The 22,787-nt window shown below is 37.7% G+C and overlaps 1 protein-coding gene across 33 annotated transcripts in view; it reads right to left on the reverse strand.

Annotated features, from left to right (window-relative positions):
* Positions 1 to 22,787, reverse strand: part of LOC138791883 (protocadherin gamma-A4-like) — a 255,016-nt gene that overhangs the window by 60,541 nt on the left and 171,688 nt on the right. The window contains exon 1 of one of the 33 annotated variants that reach the window (XM_069969266.1): positions 17,414 to 19,934. The exons of 31 other annotated variants lie outside the window; for them this stretch is intronic. In XM_069969266.1, coding sequence (XP_069825367.1) covers positions 17,414 to 19,831 — 2,418 coding nt within the window. In that variant the 5' untranslated portion in view covers positions 19,832 to 19,934. Of the gene's footprint in view, positions 1 to 3,961; positions 4,764 to 17,413; positions 19,935 to 22,787 lie in introns of those variants that run through there. One more of the 33 variants, XM_069969357.1, reaches the window with a different exon arrangement.

The raw sequence follows: 22,787 nt of genomic DNA on the forward strand, positions 1-22,787 counted from the left end.
CAAATCAAAATGGTTGTCCGCTTTGGATAAAGGTTTCCCTGACAGTAAGTTGATGATTGTCCTGATTGTCCTGTTTCTGGAGCCCAAACAATATGGTCCAACCAAGAACAGAACCTTGTAATGACCTCGATGAGAACAAGATTCCTACAAACCTGTTCGTTTAGAGACTTCAGATAATATTATACAGAAGAATAACGACTACTATGGTCGAGTTTAATCTAAAAATGTTTTTTTTTTTTATATAAAGTCCTAACATTCTATTACAACCATGATAATGAAAAAATTGTATTCATGAAGCAGTTTCAATAGGTTTGAAAGTTCAAAAACATTAAAGAATTACAAAGATATATGGGAAGATTTATCAAGCACTCTTACAGTAGGAATGCTTTTGTTCTGATAGCAACCAATCACAGCTTAGCTTTCATTTTACCAGAGCTCATGAATATTTGAAAGCTGAGCTGTGATTGGTTGTTTTTGGCCAACAAAGAACATTTTTACTGTAAGACTTGCTTGTTACATCTCCCCCATACACCCTAAAATGAGAAGAAAACTCTAAAGCATAGGACACTATTTATCAAAAATGTCTAAGAAAAACAACTTTAGAGCCCAACGGTGGTCTCGGGACTGACAACTGTCTTCCAGTAATGGTCATACTGCTCTTTCAGAGTACAAGAGAGTCCATTGAGATATAATAATGTCCCCCAGAGTCCTGGCAGAAGACAACCAAATTTGCAGCCGGTTTTAAGGTTACATCATAATTTTAGTTCAAGGGCCCTTGCACACTGAGCAATTCTCGAGGAATTATAGCTGAAAGACTTCTGCTTGAAATTCCTCGCCTATTCTGCTCTGGCAGAATTTGAGCGGAATTCGGGCGGAATTTGAGCGGAATTTGAGCGGAATCCGCGCGGAAATCAAGCGGAATGCAAGCGGAATTACCAGCAGAATTCAAACCCCATTGACTTCTATAGGATTCCTCTAGCGGAATCCGCCCAAAGAATTGACATGTACATTCTTTGGGCGGAATGCGGATTCTGCGCGGAATCCGCGCGGAATTCCGGACGGAAATTTACTCTGTGTGCACGGGCAGTCGGAAATCCCATTGTTCTCTATGGAAAGAGCAATGTTGCATTTACACGGGCGGAATTCCACGCGGATTCCGCCCGCTTTTTATGGCGGAATTCGGGCGGAATTCCGCGAGAATTGCTCCGTGTGCACATACCCCAACATGGAGAGAAAGGAGCTGTTGCACATCCCACCTATGGCTGACACTAATGCCTATCGGCTACATTTAAAAAGCCAACGCCAGGATGTTGGTGTATAATTTGATCAAACCATATTGCCCCATGTACCAGTTGAAACTCCCCTTTGTAAGACCCACATGACCCAACTTAGCAGGAGGCACCTGTGAACGCATGTTAAGTACCTCCTATCTTTCCCATTCTACCTGCAGGAGTAATGATGAGTACAAGATCATATTCACACTGGTGTTGTTTGGCAGCAGCTTTCTCTGACAGTGGTGCCTGCTGGGTCTTTGGGGGGCCCTTTGGGTCTGGTCCTGTGACATTGGGGTTGCAGGGCCATGCTATGGCCTCCCTTCCCTGCTTGTGCACACTTTGCGGGGTTGGCGGTCACAGTTGGGAGTTAGTGTAGGGACCCATGTGAACCAGGAGACCGACTCGTGGTACATGGGGCAATATGGTTTGATCAAATTATATACCAACTTCCTGGCGTTGGTTTTTAAATATAGCCGAGAGGCATTAGTGTCAGTCATAGGTGTGATGTGAAACAGCTCCTTTCTCTCCATGTCATAATTTTAGTTCACTGCATACATTTATTAGCTATTATCCAGAGCAGGATGGGTAATGTAGCCCATGTATCAAAGAAGGCAGTGAGTGGTCAGCACTCTGATTCCATCCCTTCCATATGTTCATTAGTGTTTATCCTGACTGTATGCCGTCCTAGGAGCCTGTGAGAGTAGACCCTGGACCCAAGGGTGACCAGAAAAGGGGAAAAACACAAAAGGATTCTCTCCAGCTCGGCGAGGGATTGCTTCTCCACGCTGAGATAGGTGACGAGCAAGCCCGAAACGCGTCGGCTTTTTAATGGTTTGATAAAGCATTGGAATTTTATTGAGTTGGAGAGAATCATTTTGTGTTTAGACCATGTATCCCTAGTCCCTAGCTTCACAATATGACAAGAAACAATTGCAGCCACAATGCAGAAGCTCTAGCAGGAGCGACCGGACACTCAAGGAACAACTGCTGCTACAAATATACAATGTTAAAATCTGCACCTACATTCTGTGATATATGATTATACCAGAGATTTGCTGTCATAGGCTAAAACACCCTTATATCTTCTTCCATTCAAGTTTTGTAATTCCATACAAATTCCCTAATATTTTGCTCAAATTGGTTAAAATCAGCAATAATCAGAATAAAGGAGTGCCAGCATCTGGTTTAGGGTTACTCTTGTCTATGTTGCCATATCTAATACTGACCCATACCACAGAAACAAAGAAGATCGGGCCAGTGGCATAGCTACCATAGAGGCAGGGTAGGCAGTTGCTATGGGGCCCGTGCAGGAGGGAGGCCTGGGGGAGAAGGTAAGGTATTGCAGTGTATAAATGACCCAATGTTTACTTACATGCTGCAACTCAAAAAAGGGGTTAACAAGCAGAAGACATAGATCTCTGCTTCACTGCACTGATAACCTCTGACTTCTGTTCTCCAGCTGGCAATCAAGTAGGAAAGGAAAATATGCAGAGCTCCATGCAGAGGTCAGGGGTTATCAGTGCACCAGCAGTAAAGCAGATATATATATGTGCAGTGCTTTGTGTTTTGCGTAGGGGGGTGGGGGTGGGGGGGGGCTGTGAATCCTTGCTACGCCCCTGGATTGGGCATAACTATATGAGGTGCACAGGGTTCAAATGCACCCAGACACAGGAACCTATGGAAGCCTATTATGTTTTTCTTTTCTATATGAGGACACCAGTGCTATAAATGAAACATTATAGTCAGGGACTCTCATTTTCAAGGTATGCTTCTGATGACTACAGTAAATTAACAATGGAGATCACCCAATTGCACTCCTTCTGGGGGATCGTAAGGTCACTGTTAATGTTTAAAAAACACTTTTATGGTCCACTCACACATATAGGATCTTCTTTACATTTGATGCTTTTATGATGTTGTAGATATGAATGTAACGGAATGATGGAACACAGCATAAAATCTAAGACATCAAATCTGCTTCACATCCCTTATGTGTGAATGGACCCTTACAACTATTTTTGAAAACAGAATTACATGTAAATGCTGATACAGATGCATGACTTGTTCAGTATACTGCAAATGTTTCTAGAGGTGCTTTCTTGCCCAACACATGCTAAGAGAGTGTTCTTGGCACTAAAATATATATTTTTTTCACTGTAAAGGAAAGTGTACTCTCATGAACATAGGAATTCAGTAAATAAAATTCAGCAAAACTTTCATACAATTGTTTCGGATAGAATATATAATAAAAATACAATGTTATATGTCAGATTCATAAAGCTTTACAGAAGTGATTATATAAGTGGTATTATGTTAGCGTCACAATACTCTAGTATATGCCAGTGCTTGTTGGTTGGTGGGATCTTTATCTACACCATCACCAATTCCCAAAATGAAGTGGCTGCATTACACGTACCTTACAATGTTGGCCTTTCATAAAGATGGGCCAAAACATTCCACATATTTAATAATTGTTACCTATGACTTTACTGATACTCTGTATATATTGCTATGTCTACACCAAACCTCCCCCCAAAAAACGGTAAAATATTTGGCTCCTAGAAAAATTTTGAACAAATTTTTCCATCCATTCATTTATAAGCTGACATATTTGATGGGATATTGACATTTCTGTGTGAAACATTTCTAATTTTCGAGATAAAGAAATTTGTTAATGGGAAATATACCTGTGATGTAGGGTTTTCCATCTGTGGATAATTCTTTAAAGTTTCATTTCCAATCCCTGAGTCATCGGCGTCTATTAGACTATCCACAGGAACATTGTGCTGAGGTTTAAGGTAAGGAAATTCCCTCTCACTTGGGTCCAGAGTTACACAGACATCATAGGAATATGGTAGAGGTAATGTTCCATTGTTGAAAAGTGAGGTAAATCTGGGATCAACCGGAGGATATAGACTTGTACTCATGGCTCCAAATGAAGAAGAAGATTTGGACTCTTTGTATTTGGAGACAACTGCAATAATCACAGTCACCATGAAGAGAAAGGAGATCAATGCCAAGGCTATGACCAAGTAGAATTGTAGGTTGGACTGAGATTCTTCTTTGTTGGCCTGACTGCTCAGCTCAGGAAGGACCTGATGGAAATGATCAGCGATCACCATGTTTATAGTGACTGAAGCTGAGCGGGAGGGAATCCCATTGTCTTTTACTAGAACCACAATTCCATGTTTCATGATGTCTTTTTCCTGAAATACACGAGATGTCCTGATCTCCCCTGTGTGCTGGTCAATGGTGAAGAGTGATGGTTCTGAAGATTGTAAGAAGTAAGACAACCAGGCATTGTGTCCAGAGTCAGCGTCCACTGCCACCACTTTAGATACTAAGGAGCCTTGATCAGAAGTCCAAGGAACCATCTCAAATGTTGAGCTATCGAGCTCTGGTGATGGGTACAGAATGACTGGTGAGTTATCATTCTGGTCTACTATACATATTCTTAGTGTTGTGCTGCTGTTCAGAGATGGAGATCCATTGTCTCTGGCGGAGATTTGGATAATAAATTCTCTATGCTTCTCATAATCAAATGATCGCTGAGCATAGATGACCCCAGTTACTGGATTCATGGAGATGTAGGAAGACAGGGGATCTTCTTCATCACTTCTAGACATTATAGAATATGTTATCTTAGCATTGTCTTCACTGTCCATATCTCTTGCTTGGACACAAAATATTGAAGCTCCCGGTGAATTATTTTCTGGTATAAATGCAGTGTAACCTGATTTCTCAAACACTGGAGCATTGTCATTGACATCTGATACATCAAGCCTGATAACTTTTCTGGAAGTCATTTCAGGAGAACCTTTATCCGAGGCTTGTATTGTGATGTTATAGGATGATATTATTTCTCTATCCAGATTACTTTTAGTAACAATTTTATAAAAATTACTTGCTGATGATAGCAGTTTAAATGGTAAATCTCCTTTTATTATACATTGGACCTCACCATTTTCTCCTGAGTCAGGATCATGGACTTGAATTAGTGCAACTACAGTTCCAGGGGCAGAATCCTCAGAAATAAGACCTGATGATGAGGCTATAGATATCTCAGGAGCATTGTCATTTTCATCTGTTATCTCCACTAACACCTTGGCATTGGCTGCTAGTCCTCCTCCATCTTCTCCCTGCACTGAAATTTCATAAAACCTTGACACTTCATAATCTAATTGTCCCTTTGTCCTAATTTCTCCACTTCTGGGATTGATAACAAAAGTCTGTAGAATATTATTTGCTGTGGTTCTAAATGAGTAAGTGATCTGTGCATTGACACCTTCATCTTCATCACTTGCACTGACCTGCAGAATTGTTGAATTCACTGGTATATTTTCCCTAACACTGACTTTATATACATCCTGTGTAAATACTGGAGAATTATCATTGAAGTCAGTGACAATGATACTTATTAGGGCAGTGCCTGTCTGTACAGGATTTCCAGCATCAGACGCTGTTAGAATGAGCTCATGCTTGTCTTGTGTCTCTCGATCTAGAGGTTTCTAGAATAAGCTCTGGAAATACACTGCCATCAGTGCTGACCTTCTCTCCAAGAGTAAAATACTGGTTTGCACTGAGTCTGTAGCTGATCAGAGAATTATCACCGATATCCAGATCTTCCACAGTTTTTAAAAGAAATCTTCTTCCTAGGGAGGATGCCTCACCTATTTCTATTCTTATTATGTCAATAATAAATTTAGGAGGATTATCATTTATATCCTGAATATTAATCTTTATACTGAAAACATTTAGTGGATTTTCCACCAAAGCATCAAATGTAAGGACACAATCAGCTTCAGCCCCACACAATGTCTCCCTGTCTATCCTATCAGCAATGTATAGGTCTCCATTATCCAGGTTTATATTAAAATATTTCTCAGATGTCTTAGACACAATACGTAATTTCCTTCTGGACAGATCCCTAACATCTAATTGTAGATCCTTTGCTATATTCCCAACTATAGAGCCTTTTCTTAATTCTTCATTAATGGAATAATGAATCTGACCAGAGACTGAATGACACAGCCAGGAGAATAAGAAGGGAAATATTACTTGCCATCTGAGTCCTTGCATTGCTTGTCCTTCCTGTAGTAATAATCCATCCATCCTTCCTTTTACCATAAATATGATGGTGAAAATCCTTTTTGTATTTGTAATCCAGTTGATATAGAAAAAATCTATGAATCCCTCTTCTTTGTGAGTCCTATTCCCAGCACATCCTGGTGTGAAATGCTGTGTATTCCTCCTTGTAGTTGAACACTGTCTGCATCATGGAGGTGATTCTGGATTTGCAGAATATTTTCCTTATTGGTGAACAGCGGCGCTCTGAGGCGTAAATAGGGAACTGCAACATTGGTGAATGATTCTCATATACACTATTATTTAAGTACTATACCATGACCATATGAAGTAACAAACTGTATAAAATTTGGAATAATTCTAAAATTAAGTGTTATACTTTTAGTTATAAATCCACATCCAGGAATAAATAGATTATTTCAAAATGATTTCAGCAAACTAATATAGTTATTTTCATATAACTGCATCTATTTATGTTCACTCAAAAAATTACTTTATTCTAGGAAGATGCTGTCCACTACTCAAACACACACACACAAACACACACACCTCACTGTTAAAGTTAAAATTTAAAGTTATGTTTTGTAAGCATATATATAATCAAGCGTAAAAATAATCAAGATAAGCAAATTAAGGGGTTGCCCACTTATGACAAAGGGTTTTCAGACAGTAAGTTGATGATGGGTTGTCCTATTTCTGGGACCCTACCATTTGGCTCTAATCTAGAATGTAACTTTGTAACATCTACAGTTTTATTTGCCTACAGGAGAAATGAAGTATCCAAAAATATTTTTACTTTTTGACATCTTGACTTGAATATATATGATCAGAGCAAGATTGCTACAAACCTTTAGACTGCAGACAAACCTATAGATTGACAACTACCATGGTCGAGTTTAATATAAAACAAGTATTTTTTATAAAGTCCCAAAAACATTCTAGTATGATCATGATAATGAAAGAATGGCATTCATAAAGCAGTTTTAATACCTTTTAAAATGTCTAAATTAATAAAAAATCACAAAGATACATGGGAAGATTTATCAGGTAGTAAAAATGTTCATTGGTACCGATAGCAACCGATCACAGCTCAGCTTTCATTTTTCTAGAGCTCATAAACATTTAAAAACTGAGAAGTGATTGTTATGGGAAATAAAGAACTACTGTATTCCTACTGTAAGGCTGCTCGTTACATCTCACCTGTAAATGCTACAATAAAAAGGCAATAAAGCATTGGACCTAATTTATCAAAACTGTCAGAAAAATTGACTGTCTTCCAGTCAGGGTCACACTGGCCTTTCAGAGTACAAGAGAGTCCACTGAGTTATAATAATGTGTCCCGATGATCCAGCAGAAGACAACATTCTTCCATTTCATTTTTGTAATTTTAATTTCTAACATTACGCTTCGATTGGCTTTCTGACATGTAAAATCAAACTTCATAGTTACAAAGTTTGTCAGCAATAAGCAGTATAAAGGAGCTGAGGTAACTGATTCCGGGTTACTCTTGTCCACATGGTCATATCTGTGACTCACCCTATGATGCTGACCCATACCACAGGAACAAAGAGGACGAGGCATAACTATAGGAGGTGCCAAAGGTGCGGATGCACCCAGGCCCGGGAGCCAGGAAAAGCTTATAAGGTTTTTCTTTCCCATATGAAGACACCGGTACAATTAAAAAAAATATATATATTAAGTGACTCTGTTACATATTTGTATTGAGGCCAACCATTTTTAAGTTTCATGCCTCTGATGATAGGTACTACAGTAAAGTAACAATAGGGATCATCAAATTCCCTTCCCTCTGCTGATCATTGGGGGATCTGCAGGTCACTATTATTTCCTAAAATTTCTTTGAAATATTGCCCTTTTTTGGAAATATTTCCCCTTTAGGACAATTTCAGAAAACATAATGAAATGTAAATGCTGATACAGATGCATGGCTCATTCAGTATACTGCATATACTGAATGTTTCCAGAGATCCCCTTTCACCTGAAGCATGCTAAGAGAGTGTTCTTGGCATTGGAATCATTTTTTAATGTACAGAAAAGTGTACTATGGTATAGTCTCTTGAAAAAAGTAAGATTTATGTTTTAAAGTAATTTTCCCATTAATACATTAGTAGTGCCATTTCTCTAGGATTTGCCATTACTTGTTGGTTGGTGGGATCTCTAGCTACACCATCACTGATTCCCAGAGTGAAAGGGCTGTAATACATACAGTACACTTAGGCTGCATTCACATGTCTGCAATTTTGCAGACCTTATAGATGGTGAAGGCCTGGCATGATGAATCTACATCGTGCAATCAGCAGGGAAACTGTTTGAATATCAGTGGCACTGTAATGACAGAGTCACAAGGCTGTGTCACTACAGTGCCGTGGAGATTTATATTTTTCCCCACTACCGGCATGATGTTGACATCATGCCAGGCAGGGAAACAATCCATCACAGACCTGAACCATGACCTTGTCCATAAGGTCTGCAAAATATATGGACGTGTAAATGCAGCCTTAGGCATATTGGGTCTCCAACAATGTTATAGACTTTCAAAGACAAACACCAGAACATTCCACCTTAGAAATATTTAATATTTGTTACCTATGGCCATATTAATACATGTTGCTATGTACATACATAACCTCCACAAAGACGGTCAAATATTCAGTTCCTAGAATAATTCTATCAATAAATATGTAGAACATTTAACAATAAATTAACACACCAAGAATGCAAATTGCATAACTAATTCTTCAACATACAACATTTATATACTGACATAGTGGATGGAATATTAATATTTAGCATTTCTTAATGGGCATGTATAATTTACTAGAAAAGGAATTTAATAAGTTCAAAATATACCTGAGGTATGGGATTTTCATTTCCAATCCCAGAGTCATCAGCGTCTATTAGACTATCCACAGGAACATTGTGTTGAGGCTTAAGGTGAGAAAATTCCCTCTCACTTGGATCAAGAGTTACACAGACATCATAGGAATATGGCAGAGGTAATGTTCCATTGTTGAATAATGAGGTAAATCTGGGATCAACCGGAGTATATAGACTTGTACTCATGGCTCCAAATGAAGAAGAAGATTTGGACTCTTTGTATTTGGAGACAACTGCAATAATCACAGTCAGCATGAAGAGAAAGGAGATCAATGCCAAGGCTATGACCAAGTAGAACTGTAGGTTGGACTTAGATTCTTCTTTGTTGGCCTGACTGCTCAGCTCAGGAAGGACCTGATGGAAATGATCGGCGATCACCATGTTTATAGTGACTGAAGCTGAGCGGGAGGGAATCCCATTGTCTTTTACTAGAACCACAATTCCATGTTTCATGATGTCTTTTTCTTGAAATACACGAGATGTCCTGATCTCCCCTGTGTGCTGGTCAATGGAGAAGAGTGATGGTTCTGAAGATTGTAAGAAGTAAGACAACCAGGCATTGTGTCCAGAGTCAGCGTCCACTGCCACCACTTTAGATACTAAGGAGCCATGATCAGAGGTCCAAGAAACCATCTCAAATGTTGAGCTATCGAGCTCTGGTGATGGGTACAGAATGACTGGTGAGTTATCATTCTGGTCTACTATACATATTCTTAGTGTTGTGCTGCTGTTCAGAGATGGAGATCCATTGTCTCTGGCAATTATTTGAAAATTAAATTCTCTATGCTTCTCATAATCAAATGATCGCTGAGCATAGATGACCCCAGTTACCGGATTCATGGAGATGTAGGAAGAAAGGGGATCTTCGTCATCACTTCTAGACATGATAGAATATGTTATTTTAGCATTGTCTTCACTGTCCATATCTCTTGCTTGAACACTAAATATTGAAGCTCCTGGTGAATTATTCTCTGGTATAAATGCAGTGTAACCTGATTTCTCAAACACTGGAGCATTGTCATTGACATCTGATACATCAAGCCTGATAACTTTTCTAGAAGTCATTTCAAGAGAACCTTTATCTGAGGCTTGTATTGTGATGTTATAGGATGATATTATTTCTCTATCCAGACTACTTTTTGTAACAATTTTATAAAAATTACTTGCTGATGATAATAGTTCAAATGGTAAGTCCCCTTTTATTATACATTGGACCTCACCATTCTCTCCTGAGTCAGGATCATGAACTTGAATAAGAGCCACCACTGATCCAAGGGCAGAATCCTCAGGAATAATACCTGATGATGAGGTTATGGATATCTCTGGAGCATTGTCATTTTCATCGGTTATTTCCAATAAAACCTTGACATTGGCTGCTAGGCCTCCTCCATCTTCTGCTTGAACTGAAATTTCATAAAATTGTGACACTTCATAATCTAAATAGCCTTTTGTTTTAATCTCTCCACTTCTGGAATTAATAACAAAAGTCTGTAGAATATTATTTGCTGTGGTTCTTATAGAGTAAGTGATCTGTGCATTGATACCTTCATCTACATCACTTGCACTGACCTGCAGAATTGTTGAATTCACTGGTAGATTTTCCGTAACACTTACTTTATATACATCCTGTGTAAATACTGGGGAATTATCATTGATATCATTGACAATGATACTTATTAGGGCAGTGCCTGTCTGTACAGGATTCCCAGCATCAGACGCTGTTAGAATGAGTTCATGCTTGTCTTGTGTCTCTCGGTCTAGAGGTTTCTCTAGTATAAGCTCTGGAAATACACTGCCATCAGTGCTGACCTTCTCTCCAAGAGTAAAATACTGGTTTGCACTGAGTCTGTAGCTGATCAGAGAATTATCTCCTATATCCAGATCTTCTGCTTTTTGTAAAAGGAATCTTCTTCCTGGGGAGGTGGATTCACTCATTTCTATTCTAATTGTATTGAGTATAAATGTAGGAGGATTGTCATTTATATCCTGAATATTAATCTTTATACTAAAGACATTTAGAGGATTTTCCACCACAGCATCAAATGTAAGGACACAATCAGCTGCAGCTCTGCACAATGTCTCCCTGTCTATCCTATCAGCAATGTATAGGTCTCCATTATCCTGATTTATACTGAAATATTTCTCAGAGATCTTAGATACGATACGTAATTTCCTTCTGGACAGATCCTTAACATCTATTTGAAGATCCTTTGCTATATTCCCAACAATAGAGCCTTCTCTTAATTCTTCATTAATGGAATAATGAATCTGACCAGAGACTGAATGACACAGCCAGGAGAATAAGAAGGGAAATATTACTTGCCATCTGAGTCCTTGGATTGCTTGTCCTTCCTGCAGATGTAATCCAGTCATCCTTCTTCTTACCAGAAATATTATTGTTATATTTCTTGATATAATTATAATCCAGCAGATCAAGCATCAGAAAATAATCCCTCTTCTTTATGAGTCCTATTCCCAGCACATCCTTGCCTGAAATGCTGTGTATTCCTTCTTGCAGTTGAACACTGTCTGCATCATGGAGGTGATTCTGGATTTGCAGAATATTTTCCTTATTGGTGAACAGCGGCGCTCTGAGGCATAAATGGGGAACTGCAACATCAGTGACTAAGCTTCATTCCTACTATAAACCATTTGCAATTTTATATTTAGGAATTTCAGAACTTCTTTATTATGGAAAAGATTTTATAGGAGAAGCTTTAATATTTTAAAATGAGATATGTTTACAAGGCTAATATACTAACGTTTAAGGAGAGTGGTACAAATAATAGTTAATATATATGATATATAAGAAATATAAACCAATGTACTGATATTGTAATCTCTATTCTCCACACAAAACTAGTAGTTGGATAGGTCTATCACTATGTTGGTCTTAACTTATCCTTATCCGATTCTTCTATAAATGGCTGTTTTTTAAAGCTAAAAATCGTATATTTTAATCTAATTACTAAGACCTAGCCTATAAAATGACAACACATAATATATTACAAAATGATGTTATGACCTCTATTAACTAACAACTATACCTCATTAACTAATAGAGGATTTATCATTTATGTACTTAGTATCCCTGTTGTATTATATAAAAGAATATTAATGTCTATGACGGCGAAGTTACCAAGCTTCTATGAAACCAGTGGTAGTTTTGCTATTTAACGTCATGCTTATCTTTAAGGCACAATCAGGACAAAAATAGTTATATTCAACATATATATATTTTCAGAACTTGAGTGATGTTATTGACTTGAGTGATGTTATTGACTTTGACTACAAAGACCTAAATTTACTAAACAGAAATCCAACACTTTTTTTTAATTTGTTTCACCCTTTTTTACAAATTTTTTTTTTAGAATTTTCTTGACATATTTATTATATGTTTATACTGAGTTTTTCTAGATTTAAGACCAACAAAGCAGCTCCACAACCTGAACAGGCTCTTTGGATTTTGTGATGTCACGACAATATGGTCTGTGTGAGGTAGATGTGTTACAAACCAGAATCATTTTGTGACCAGGAGCTCAGAATCAGTTTAAATCTTCATTATAGAGTACTGACACAGCCACATGGCTGTGTCAGCACAATAGCTGGAAAGTTTAAACTGATTGATAATGAATCATGATGCTGGGAGTTCTGTTATTCTGGTCCATAGCACATCTTCCACGCACAGAATGTAATAACAGAACATGTGAATGCACTTTTAGGCCATGCTCACGGCCGGTGTCAGAGAAGATCATCCCGGCTGGTACTACAGTACAGGCCGGATGAGCTTAATTTCTGATGAATTGCTCGCATCCCAATCACTGCTGCACACTCGAATGTGTGAACTGACATATCTGTGCGGTTGCTATTCAATGAAAAGCGGCCACAGAAAACTGACATGTCAGTTTGTCGTGCGTCCGGTTGGAATTTCGGCCAGAGTGTATACTGTACGTATACACTCCGGCCGGGATTCCAGTCATTCGAATACAATATATGTTTTGCATAAATCACGGCCGTTGTTGTAAATTGCAACACATTATGTAAAACACAGGTTGTGTGAACTAAGGGTGCGTTCACACGTACATGATCTGCTACAGATCTGCAGCAGATTTGATGGCGCAGATTTGAAGCTGCAGATTTGCTTTGAATCTGCAACTTTGAATCTGCGCCATCAAGTCTGCTGCAGATCCTGTACATGTGAACTCATCCTTAGGGTTTTTCTATAGCTTTTGTGCATTTACTTTTCATGTGGCTGACGAACTTTAGAGTGGTCGGTTTTCATACTAGTTATGTAATTGGTGCAAAATGGTATAAATAGGGATGAAAAATCAGCTAAATACACTATGGGCAATCAGACGCATCATAAATCATATGATATGAGAAAATAAAACCATAATGTGTAATGATTTTAAAAGCCTCGCAATCTTAGTAAATCTGAGCCAAGGTGTTGTAGAAAAACAGATTGTATAAGAATAATAAACAACAGCTTATCATTTTAAATATTATATTTGCATATACTTGCACCCTCATTGGACTAAACATACCTCTTTCACTTTGCTTATAGTCATTAAAAATCTTGTCTACTCAAGATAACATGGAGGCAAAATAGAACATTCCAGATGTTTCAGTACTCTCTATACAGTATGGGCCGGCTCATGGTTCTGACTGATGGCAGACACATACTGTACACTACATTTATATTAGACTTGACGAGTATTTTGTGGTATATGTCCACACTTTTTGAGTCTTTCTATAAAAATGTTTTGCCTAAAACTGCAAAAAAACTTTCAGCTACAGCTTCAAGAAGCTCAATCCCCCCTCTCTTTTCCCCTCTGTCTCCTCTAGAACCACCAAAAAAATTTAACCCTAGAGTACAACCTCTGGCCCCTGCAACTTCCTGTCTGCTTCCATTTTAGAAAAGCTCTTTTACTCAAGGAGGCTACTAGAATCCTAAAGACTGCTTGCTACATTCTGCGCTAATGGGTCCATCCAATAAATGCTTAAATAAAATTATATTTTAACCTAAATTAATATCTGACTTAGATTTGCATTTATTAACATATAATTAACATGTAACATACAGTCATATGCCTGCCTTTCATTATTGCTTAACCAAAAATCTGGACTTTTTTTTCCTTAACAATAATGCAGATTTAATTTTAAGAAAGTACTTTTAAAAGTGTAAGCTTTACTGTTATTGGTTGATATGGGAAATAAGGCCAGCTTTTTGGAAGACAGTTTTGATAAATGAAGCCCTATGGTGTAAAAGTGCAATATGTTGCATATCCCTATGATTGGCATGTCCAGGATGTCGGGCAGGACACCTCCCAGGGTAATGGATAATGAATGACTAAGCATCTTCTTCTCTAATATACAGAAGTAGAGTTGGTTGTTCTTTACAAAGCATCAATTCCCCAACAAAATCTGTCCATTTTGGGCTTGGATTTGCTGCAATAGAATCACTATAGAAAAACTGAAGATCTGCTGCATTAACCCAACACCTGGACGCATCCTTAGACTGGCTAGTTAATTGTTACCATTTGTAGGAGTATACTATACAAACTAATAAGTAAAACATGACAATGTTGCTCATTCATCATATTGATAATGATATACTGTAGTTGCAGTTTCTTCTGCTAACTGCCAAACAGGGCATAGTGGCTCATGACTAAGCTTGCCTATTGTCATGGCCAGTAGAATTAAAACAATGAAAACTATAAAATAACACACACACGCACACACTCTTAAAAAAATCTACAACACCAGAGACATAAAAAAGAAACCAAGTACTTTTTGAGCATTCCTTACTAAAGAGGCTTATTTCTCACTCTACAGTACATTACAAAAGGATCAATTTTGTATAAAAAAAAGTTGTCTTTGTACCTTTATACCTCTATTGGCTAAATTACATCATGTGGTACTTTCTCTAATTCCAAGATAGATAGATAGTACATGATACTGTACCTAACAGCCAGTCAGCCTTTATTATATCCTATTTATAGCCGTTCCCACTAAAATATCTCTGTTGGAGTATCATACTAACATAGTTATTTTGTAAGTTTGTCATAGTTACATGTTTTCTTGAAAGAGTTTCTAATGCCATGCCATTTCTCATTTTACTACCACACATTAGAAATCAAAGAACCACAAAGAACTAAATACAAATAACTGCTATAGATCTAAAAGCCCCAAGTACCAAAGTCACAAAAGAAGGAAATTTAGTTGAAGGGGAAGGCAGAAATAATTTGGTCTATTATTTTATTAAAATGTAATGTTATAACATTTTTATAAAATTTCTTAAATTTTTTTTGTCAAAGGCAAAATAAAAATAAAAAAATAATTAGCAAATCTACCAGTTTAAACTCGACCAGGAGACCTCAAATAGGCTGACACGTCTTATTCAGTAGACATCACTTCTCTGAAGTTGTTAAAGGTTAAATAAAGACTATATTTCAGTAACTAGGTTTACTTAGGATTTATACATAGTAACTAACAGTATTTTCATATGATTTTCAACTAAACTGAAATAATTTCTGTATTCTCTTAAAAGTAAAGAACTTACAAAAAGAGACAAAAGCTCATAAGTTGTTAAGTTGTTCTGTTCAGATCGCCTCCCTCAAACTCCTGACTTTTAATATTTTCATAATATACATACGATCATGAAGAGACACTTTATCTTGCATGTATAGCTCTACACAGAACATCTAAAGACAAAAAATCTTGTTGCATCATACCTTCGTGCCTTTACACGAACCGGATCCGCAGCTGATTTCACTATGCGGGTTTGCAGCGAAATCTGCTGTGGATCCTGGTACTGTAAAGGTCTATAGAGTTACATATTCCGCTGCAGATATGTAACTCGGCCCCTTTAACCTCCGCTGCCCCAGCCCGGAGCCTACATCACCTGCTCCAGACTCCTGCTTGCTTCGGGGCCTCCCAGCATCTCCCAGCAGTCAGCAAATCAGTGCGCTGCCTCGCCACAGCGCACTGATTGGCTGACTGGCGGGAGATGTCGGGAGGCTCCGAAGCAATCAGGAGTCTGGACCAGGTGATGTATGCTCCAGGGCTACCCCCGGCCCAGAGCCTACATTACCTGCTCGGCGCCGCAGCTGTGTGAAGCTCCCGGCTCCCCTTGCTCCTCATCAGCCAATCAGTGCCCAGCAGGTAATGTATGCTTCGGGCTGAGGCTGTGGGCGGTGGGTGGATGGGGGTTAAAGGGGCTGGTGTCCATTTCTGCAGCGGAATGAAAATTCTGCTGCGGATATAGGACCCCATAGAACTTCACTATACCCGGATCAGCAGTGGATTTCACTGCACATCGCAGTGTGACATCCGCTGCGGATCCAGTACGTGTAAAGCTAAGTATATCATAAATATCTTAAGTTTACAGCTTTTGGCAAGTGCAATGACAGCTGTTGGTACATTATTCTAATGTCGGTGAACTTATTGGCCTATGAGTGTGTCTTTAATTGAAAAACCATTGGATTTAATAGTAAGAACGGTGAATGAACTGTGAAAAAAGAAAAACTGTGTGTGAACAACTAAAAAATAACGTCCGCTGTTTGCAAAAGACGTCTGAAAATAATTGGCATGATCATTATTTTGATGTCTGTCCTTTTATTTATTGTGTCCATCATTTCATTGACTTCAATACATTGCATTGAAGTCAATCACATTGTGGCGATAACGAATGTCACTTTTAATAGAAAAGGCTTTGGCCTTTTCTCTTTCTTTGACGTTGTGTGTACATAGCCATAGACTATGTTCCTATGATGGGATTATAGTTCAAAATGACAGCCGTATAAAGATAATGACGGCTACAAATAATAATTATAACAAACATTATTTGTTTCCACCATTTCATGAAAAAATCCTGTTGTAGGAACATAGCCTAAAAGTCAAAAATGTAATGCATTACACTATAAAGAATGGATTTAGAAACCATAAAACACAGGATAAAGATGTTGATTGTTAAAGTATATAAGGTTAGATTATAGACCAATATCTGAATTAATTTAACACCATTTAAACTAAGGCATTAAGAAATACCTACTACAGTCAATTAAAATATTTCTTTTTATTTTTTCTTAAAATTTGAAAAAAAAAAAAAAAATCCAATAAGAAATTTAAACTTTGTACAGTTAGATTTAGATACATACCTCTGTTTCTATTGCTGAACAGTTCTTTAAATTTTCACTTCCCATACCAGAGTCATCAGCATCTATTAGACTTTCCACAGGAACATTGGGTTGGGGTTTCAGGAAAGAAAACTCCCTCTCACTTGGGTCCAGAGTTACACAGACATCATAGGAATATGGCAGAGGTAATGTTCCATTGTTAAAGAGTGAAGTAAATCGGGGATCAACTGGTTGATATAGACTTGTACTCATGGCTCCAAATGAAGAAGAAGATTTGGACTCTTTGTATTTGGAGACAACTGCAATAATCAAAGTCAGCATGAAGAGAAAGGAGATCAATGCCAAGGCTATGACCAGGTAGAATTGGAGGTTGGACTTAGATTCCTCTTTGTTGGCCTGACTGCTCAGCTCAGGAAGGACCTGATGGAAATGATCAGCGATCACCATGTTTATAGTGACTGAAGCTGAGCGGGAGCGAATCCCGTTGTCTTTCACTAGAACCACAATTCCATGTTTCATGATGTCTTTTTCTTGAAATACACGAGATGTCCTGATCTCCCCTGTGTGCTGGTCAATGGAGAAGAGTGATGGTTCTGAAGATTGTAAGAAGTAAGACAACCAGGCATTGTGTCCAGAGTCAGCGTCCACTGCCACCACTTTAGATACTAAGGAGCCTTGATCAGAGGTCCAAGGAACCATCTCAAATGTTGAGCTATCGAGCTCTGGTGATGGGTACAGAATGACTGGTGAGTTATCATTCTGGTCTACTATACATATTCTTAGTGTTGTGCTGCTGTTTAGAGATGGAGATCCATTGTCTCTGGCCATGATTTTAATATTAAACTCTCTATGCTTCTCATAATCAAATGATCGCTGAGCATAGATGACCCCAGTTACTGGATTCATGGAGATGTAGGAAGAGAGGGGATCTTCTTCATCACTTCTAGACATTATAGAATATGTTATCTTAGCATTGTCTTTACTGTCCATATCTCTTGCTTGGACACAAAATATTGAAGCTCCTGGTGAATTATTTTCTGGTATAAATGCAGTGTAACCTGATTTCTCAAACACTGGAGCATTGTCATTGACATCTGATACATCAAGCCTGATAACTTTTCTAGAAGTCATTTCAGGAGAACCTTTATCTGAGGCTTGTATTGTGATGTTGTAGGATGATCTTATTTCTCTATCTAAATTATTTTTTGTAACAATTTTATAAAAATTACTTGCTGATGATATTAACTCAAATGGTAAATCCCCTTTTATTGTACACTGAACTTCTCCATTTTCTTCTGAATCAGAATCATGAACTTGAATAAGAGCAACTACAGTTCCTGGAGTGGAATCCTCAGGAATAAGACCTGATGATGAGGTTATGGATATCTCAGGAGCATTGTCATTTTCGTCTGTTATTTCTAATAAAACCTTCGCGTTGGATGCTAGGCCTCCTCCATCTTCTGCTTGCACTGAAATTTCATAAAACCTTGATACTTCATAATCTAATTGTCCTCTTGTTTTAATCTCACCACTTCTAGCATTGATAATAAATGCTTGAAGAATATCATTTGCTGTTGTACTTATAGAGTAAGTGATCTGTGCATTGACACCTTCATCTTCATCACTTGCACTGACCTGCAGAATGGTTGAATTCACTGGTATATTTTCCCTAACACTTACTTTATATACATCCTGTGTAAATACTGGGGAATTATCATTGAAGTCAGTGACAATGATAGTTATTAAGGCAGTGCCTGTCTGTACAGGATTTCCAGCATCAGAAGCTGTTAGAATGAGCTCATGCTTGTCTTGTGTCTCTCGGTCTAGAGGTTTCTCTAGAATAAGCTCTGGAAATACACTGCCATCAGTGCTGACCTTCTCTCCAAGAGTAAAATACTGGTTTGCACTGAGTCTGTAGCTGATCAGAGAATTATCACCGATATCCAGATCTTCTGCTTTTTGTAAACGAAATCTTCTTCCTGGGGAGGATGATTCACCTATTTCTATTCTAATTGTGTCAAGAATAAATTTAGGTGAATTGTCATTTATATCCTGAATATGAATCTTTATACTGAAAACATTTAGTGGATTTTCCACCACAGCATCAAACGTAAGGACACAATCAGCTGCAGCTCTACACAATGTCTCCCTGTCTATCCTATCAGCAATGTATAGGTCTCCATTGTCCAGGTTTATTCTGAAATATTTCTCAGAGATCTTAGACACAATACGTAATTTCCTTCTGGACAGATCCTTAACATCTAATTGAAGATCCTTTGCTATATTCCCAACAATAGAGCCTTTTCTTAATTCTTCATTAATGGAATAATGAATCTGACCAGAGACTGAATGACACAGCCAGGAAAATAAGAAGGGAAATATTACTTGCCATCTGAGTCCTTGCATTGCTTGTCCTTCCTGCAGATGTAATCCAGTCATCTTTCTTCTCAGCAGAAATATAAAATAATTTGTTATAATTATAATCCAGTAGAATAAGCAGAAGAAAATAATCCCTCTTCTTTGTGAGTCCTATTCCCAGCACATCCTTGTCTGAAATGCTGTGTATTCCTTCTTGCAATTGAACACTGTCTGCATCATGGAGGTGATTCTGGATTTGCAGAATATTTTCCTTATTGGTGAACAGCGGCGCTCTGAGGCGTAAATGGGGAACTGCAGCTTTACTGACTAACTTTTTTTTTATACTTGAAACTATTTACAATTTTAACTTAAAGAATAAATTACTATTATTTTTTATAGAAGGGATTATATAGTAGATATTTTAGAACAAGATATGTTTACAAGACCAATATATTAACGTTTAAGAAAAAGTGGTACCAATATCAATTAACATATCTCAAACATTTAATATCTAATCAGCAATCTAATGATATTACAATCTATATTCTCCAGACAAATCTCACACTGGTAATAGAACCGGAACTATCCAATGGCTGATTTTTAAAGCTACAGTATTTTTCCAGGCACTGAATAGTTCACTTTTCTTTTAATTTCTAAAACTGCTTATAATAAAAGACAACAGAGGTCAATATATTCTTATGGTACACACTATAAGTCACTTAATACTGTATATTACAAAATGATATGACCTTTAAAGACAATAACTAATACAGGATTTATTATTTAAGTATTTACTTTCCCAGTTGTTTTACATAAAAGAGCAGTAATGTTCAGGCATTCTACATGATGCAAATGAACATTCTGCTTATCTTTAAGGCACAACCAAAATACTAGAAAATAGTTATAGTCTTCAGATGACCTACCGTAGAAATAACTAGAAAGTCTTTGATTAGACTAAAAGTTTTCAGAACTTGGGTGATCTTACAGAATCTAATCCTAAAGGCCCAGATTTACTTAAACAGAAATCCAACACTTTTTGTAATTTTATTTTTCACATTTCCGCATATTCTAAATGATTTATCATTCAGAACATGATCCATCATTTATTATCATTTATTATGTTGAGTTTTTACTTAATCTGGCCCTAAGACCAACAAAACAACTCCATGACCTGAACAGGGGTTTGTATTTTGTTTTTATTTTCCTGATCTCCCGACATCTAAGGATTTTACTATAGCTTTTGTGCATCTATTTTGCATTTGGCTGGGCAGGCACCCCTAAGGATTCAGTGAAAACCAAGGTGATTTATTTCATCAGCACAGCAAATATAACAATAACGTGCAGCACAGCAACCAGTAACCTTAACACCACCATTTTGAAGTATGCATCAGAGAACAAAAAGTGCAGTTTAAATATATGTGTACTTAATTACAAAACATTTAGTTGTCAAAAGTGATACAATAAAGTGTCAAAAGTGATACAATAGATCATATTGAAAATACACAAAATAACAAACTCATTGTTATAGGTTACAATTGTTTATACACAGGCTGAATTGAAACTAAGCTCGGAAACTAAAAGCCCCAATGTTTAGGGTGTTAAAATCTGAGCCAATGTGTTGTAGAAAAAGATTGTTTAAGTATGATAAATATAGCAGCTTATAATTTAAAATATTATGATTAGAAATGAGCGACCTTGTGAAAAGTTCGGTTCATCAGGTTCGCTGAACATTAATGAAAAGTTCAGGTTCATGCCAAACTGAACTTTAATGAGACCCTTCTCCGGTGAAAGCCCACTCAGCCAATCACAGGATGACTGGGAAGAGACAGCACCTCGATCTATGATTGGCTGAGCGGGCCTTCACTGTAGAAGATGACGGGACCGGAACAGAGAAGCACCCACGGGGAGTGCGGACAGGTGAAAATAACTTTTTTTTTTTTTTTTTAGATGTCCGGCTGCTCTTTTTGTAAAGTTTAGAACTAATCTAGGTTCAGGGGGCTTGGTTTATTCATCTCTAATTATATTTGCATATATTTGCGCCCACATTATATTTAATATACTTGTTTCACTTTGCTTATAGTCATTAAAAATATTTTCTACTCAGTCATGTTCATAGTAACATGGAGTTGAATATTCCAGGTTCTCCAGGGAACACTACACAGTATGGGCCAGTTTCTCGTCCTGGCTGATGGTAGACACATAGGCATAAATTCACATTAGACATGGTGACTATTTCATGGTATATGTCAGCCACACTTTTGAGTCTGCTAAATAATTACATTTAGTTAAAACTGAACAAACTTTCAGCAGCAATTTCTAGCAAATCTCTCTTCCTTACTCTCGTATCCTCCATAGTGTTCTAGAGCTACCAAAAACTGTCCCCCTACAATCCAGCTTTACTGTCATGCATTTGCCCATCAGATCTCTCTACTACTTACTATTTTGTCTCCTAACGACTAATAACAACTTCCTTTAATGCAGTTTCTACTCTACAATACAGGGATAGAGTTGCTTGTTCTTTAAAAAGCAGCAATTTTCCAACAAAGGTTGTACAATTAAATGCAGATTTGCTGATGTAGAAATCACTGCAGAAATGCTGTAGATCCACAGCATTAATTCAACATCTTGATGTATCCTTTTGATGTATCCTTAGAGAGGTTAAGGAATTGTTGATCATTTTAAATTCCCCCAATATCTCTGGTCAGCAGTTCTGGGAGTTTGCTGACATTATTGAAATTGAAACCGCTGCAGTTTCTACAGCGAACTTCCAAAGAGGGCATAGATTCCAAAGGGCTCATGTCTAAGGCCCCTTTTACACAGGCTGATCAGCATGGAGAGTTGCTAGAAATGCTCCTTCGGCCGGTGATCGTCTTGTGTAAATGTCTCAGCAATACAGGGATTGTTTGCATAGCCCGGGCCCTATTATTTGTGGCATGTTAAGACACTGCAAATGAACGTCAATCTCACTGATTACCACATGTTTGCTAATGTACAAGGACCCTAGACTTACCTATTGTCACAGCCAGCAATCTCTAAA

This window comes from Dendropsophus ebraccatus, chromosome 1, assembly GCF_027789765.1.
Source record: "Dendropsophus ebraccatus isolate aDenEbr1 chromosome 1, aDenEbr1.pat, whole genome shotgun sequence".
Taxonomy (NCBI): domain Eukaryota; kingdom Metazoa; phylum Chordata; class Amphibia; order Anura; family Hylidae; genus Dendropsophus; species Dendropsophus ebraccatus.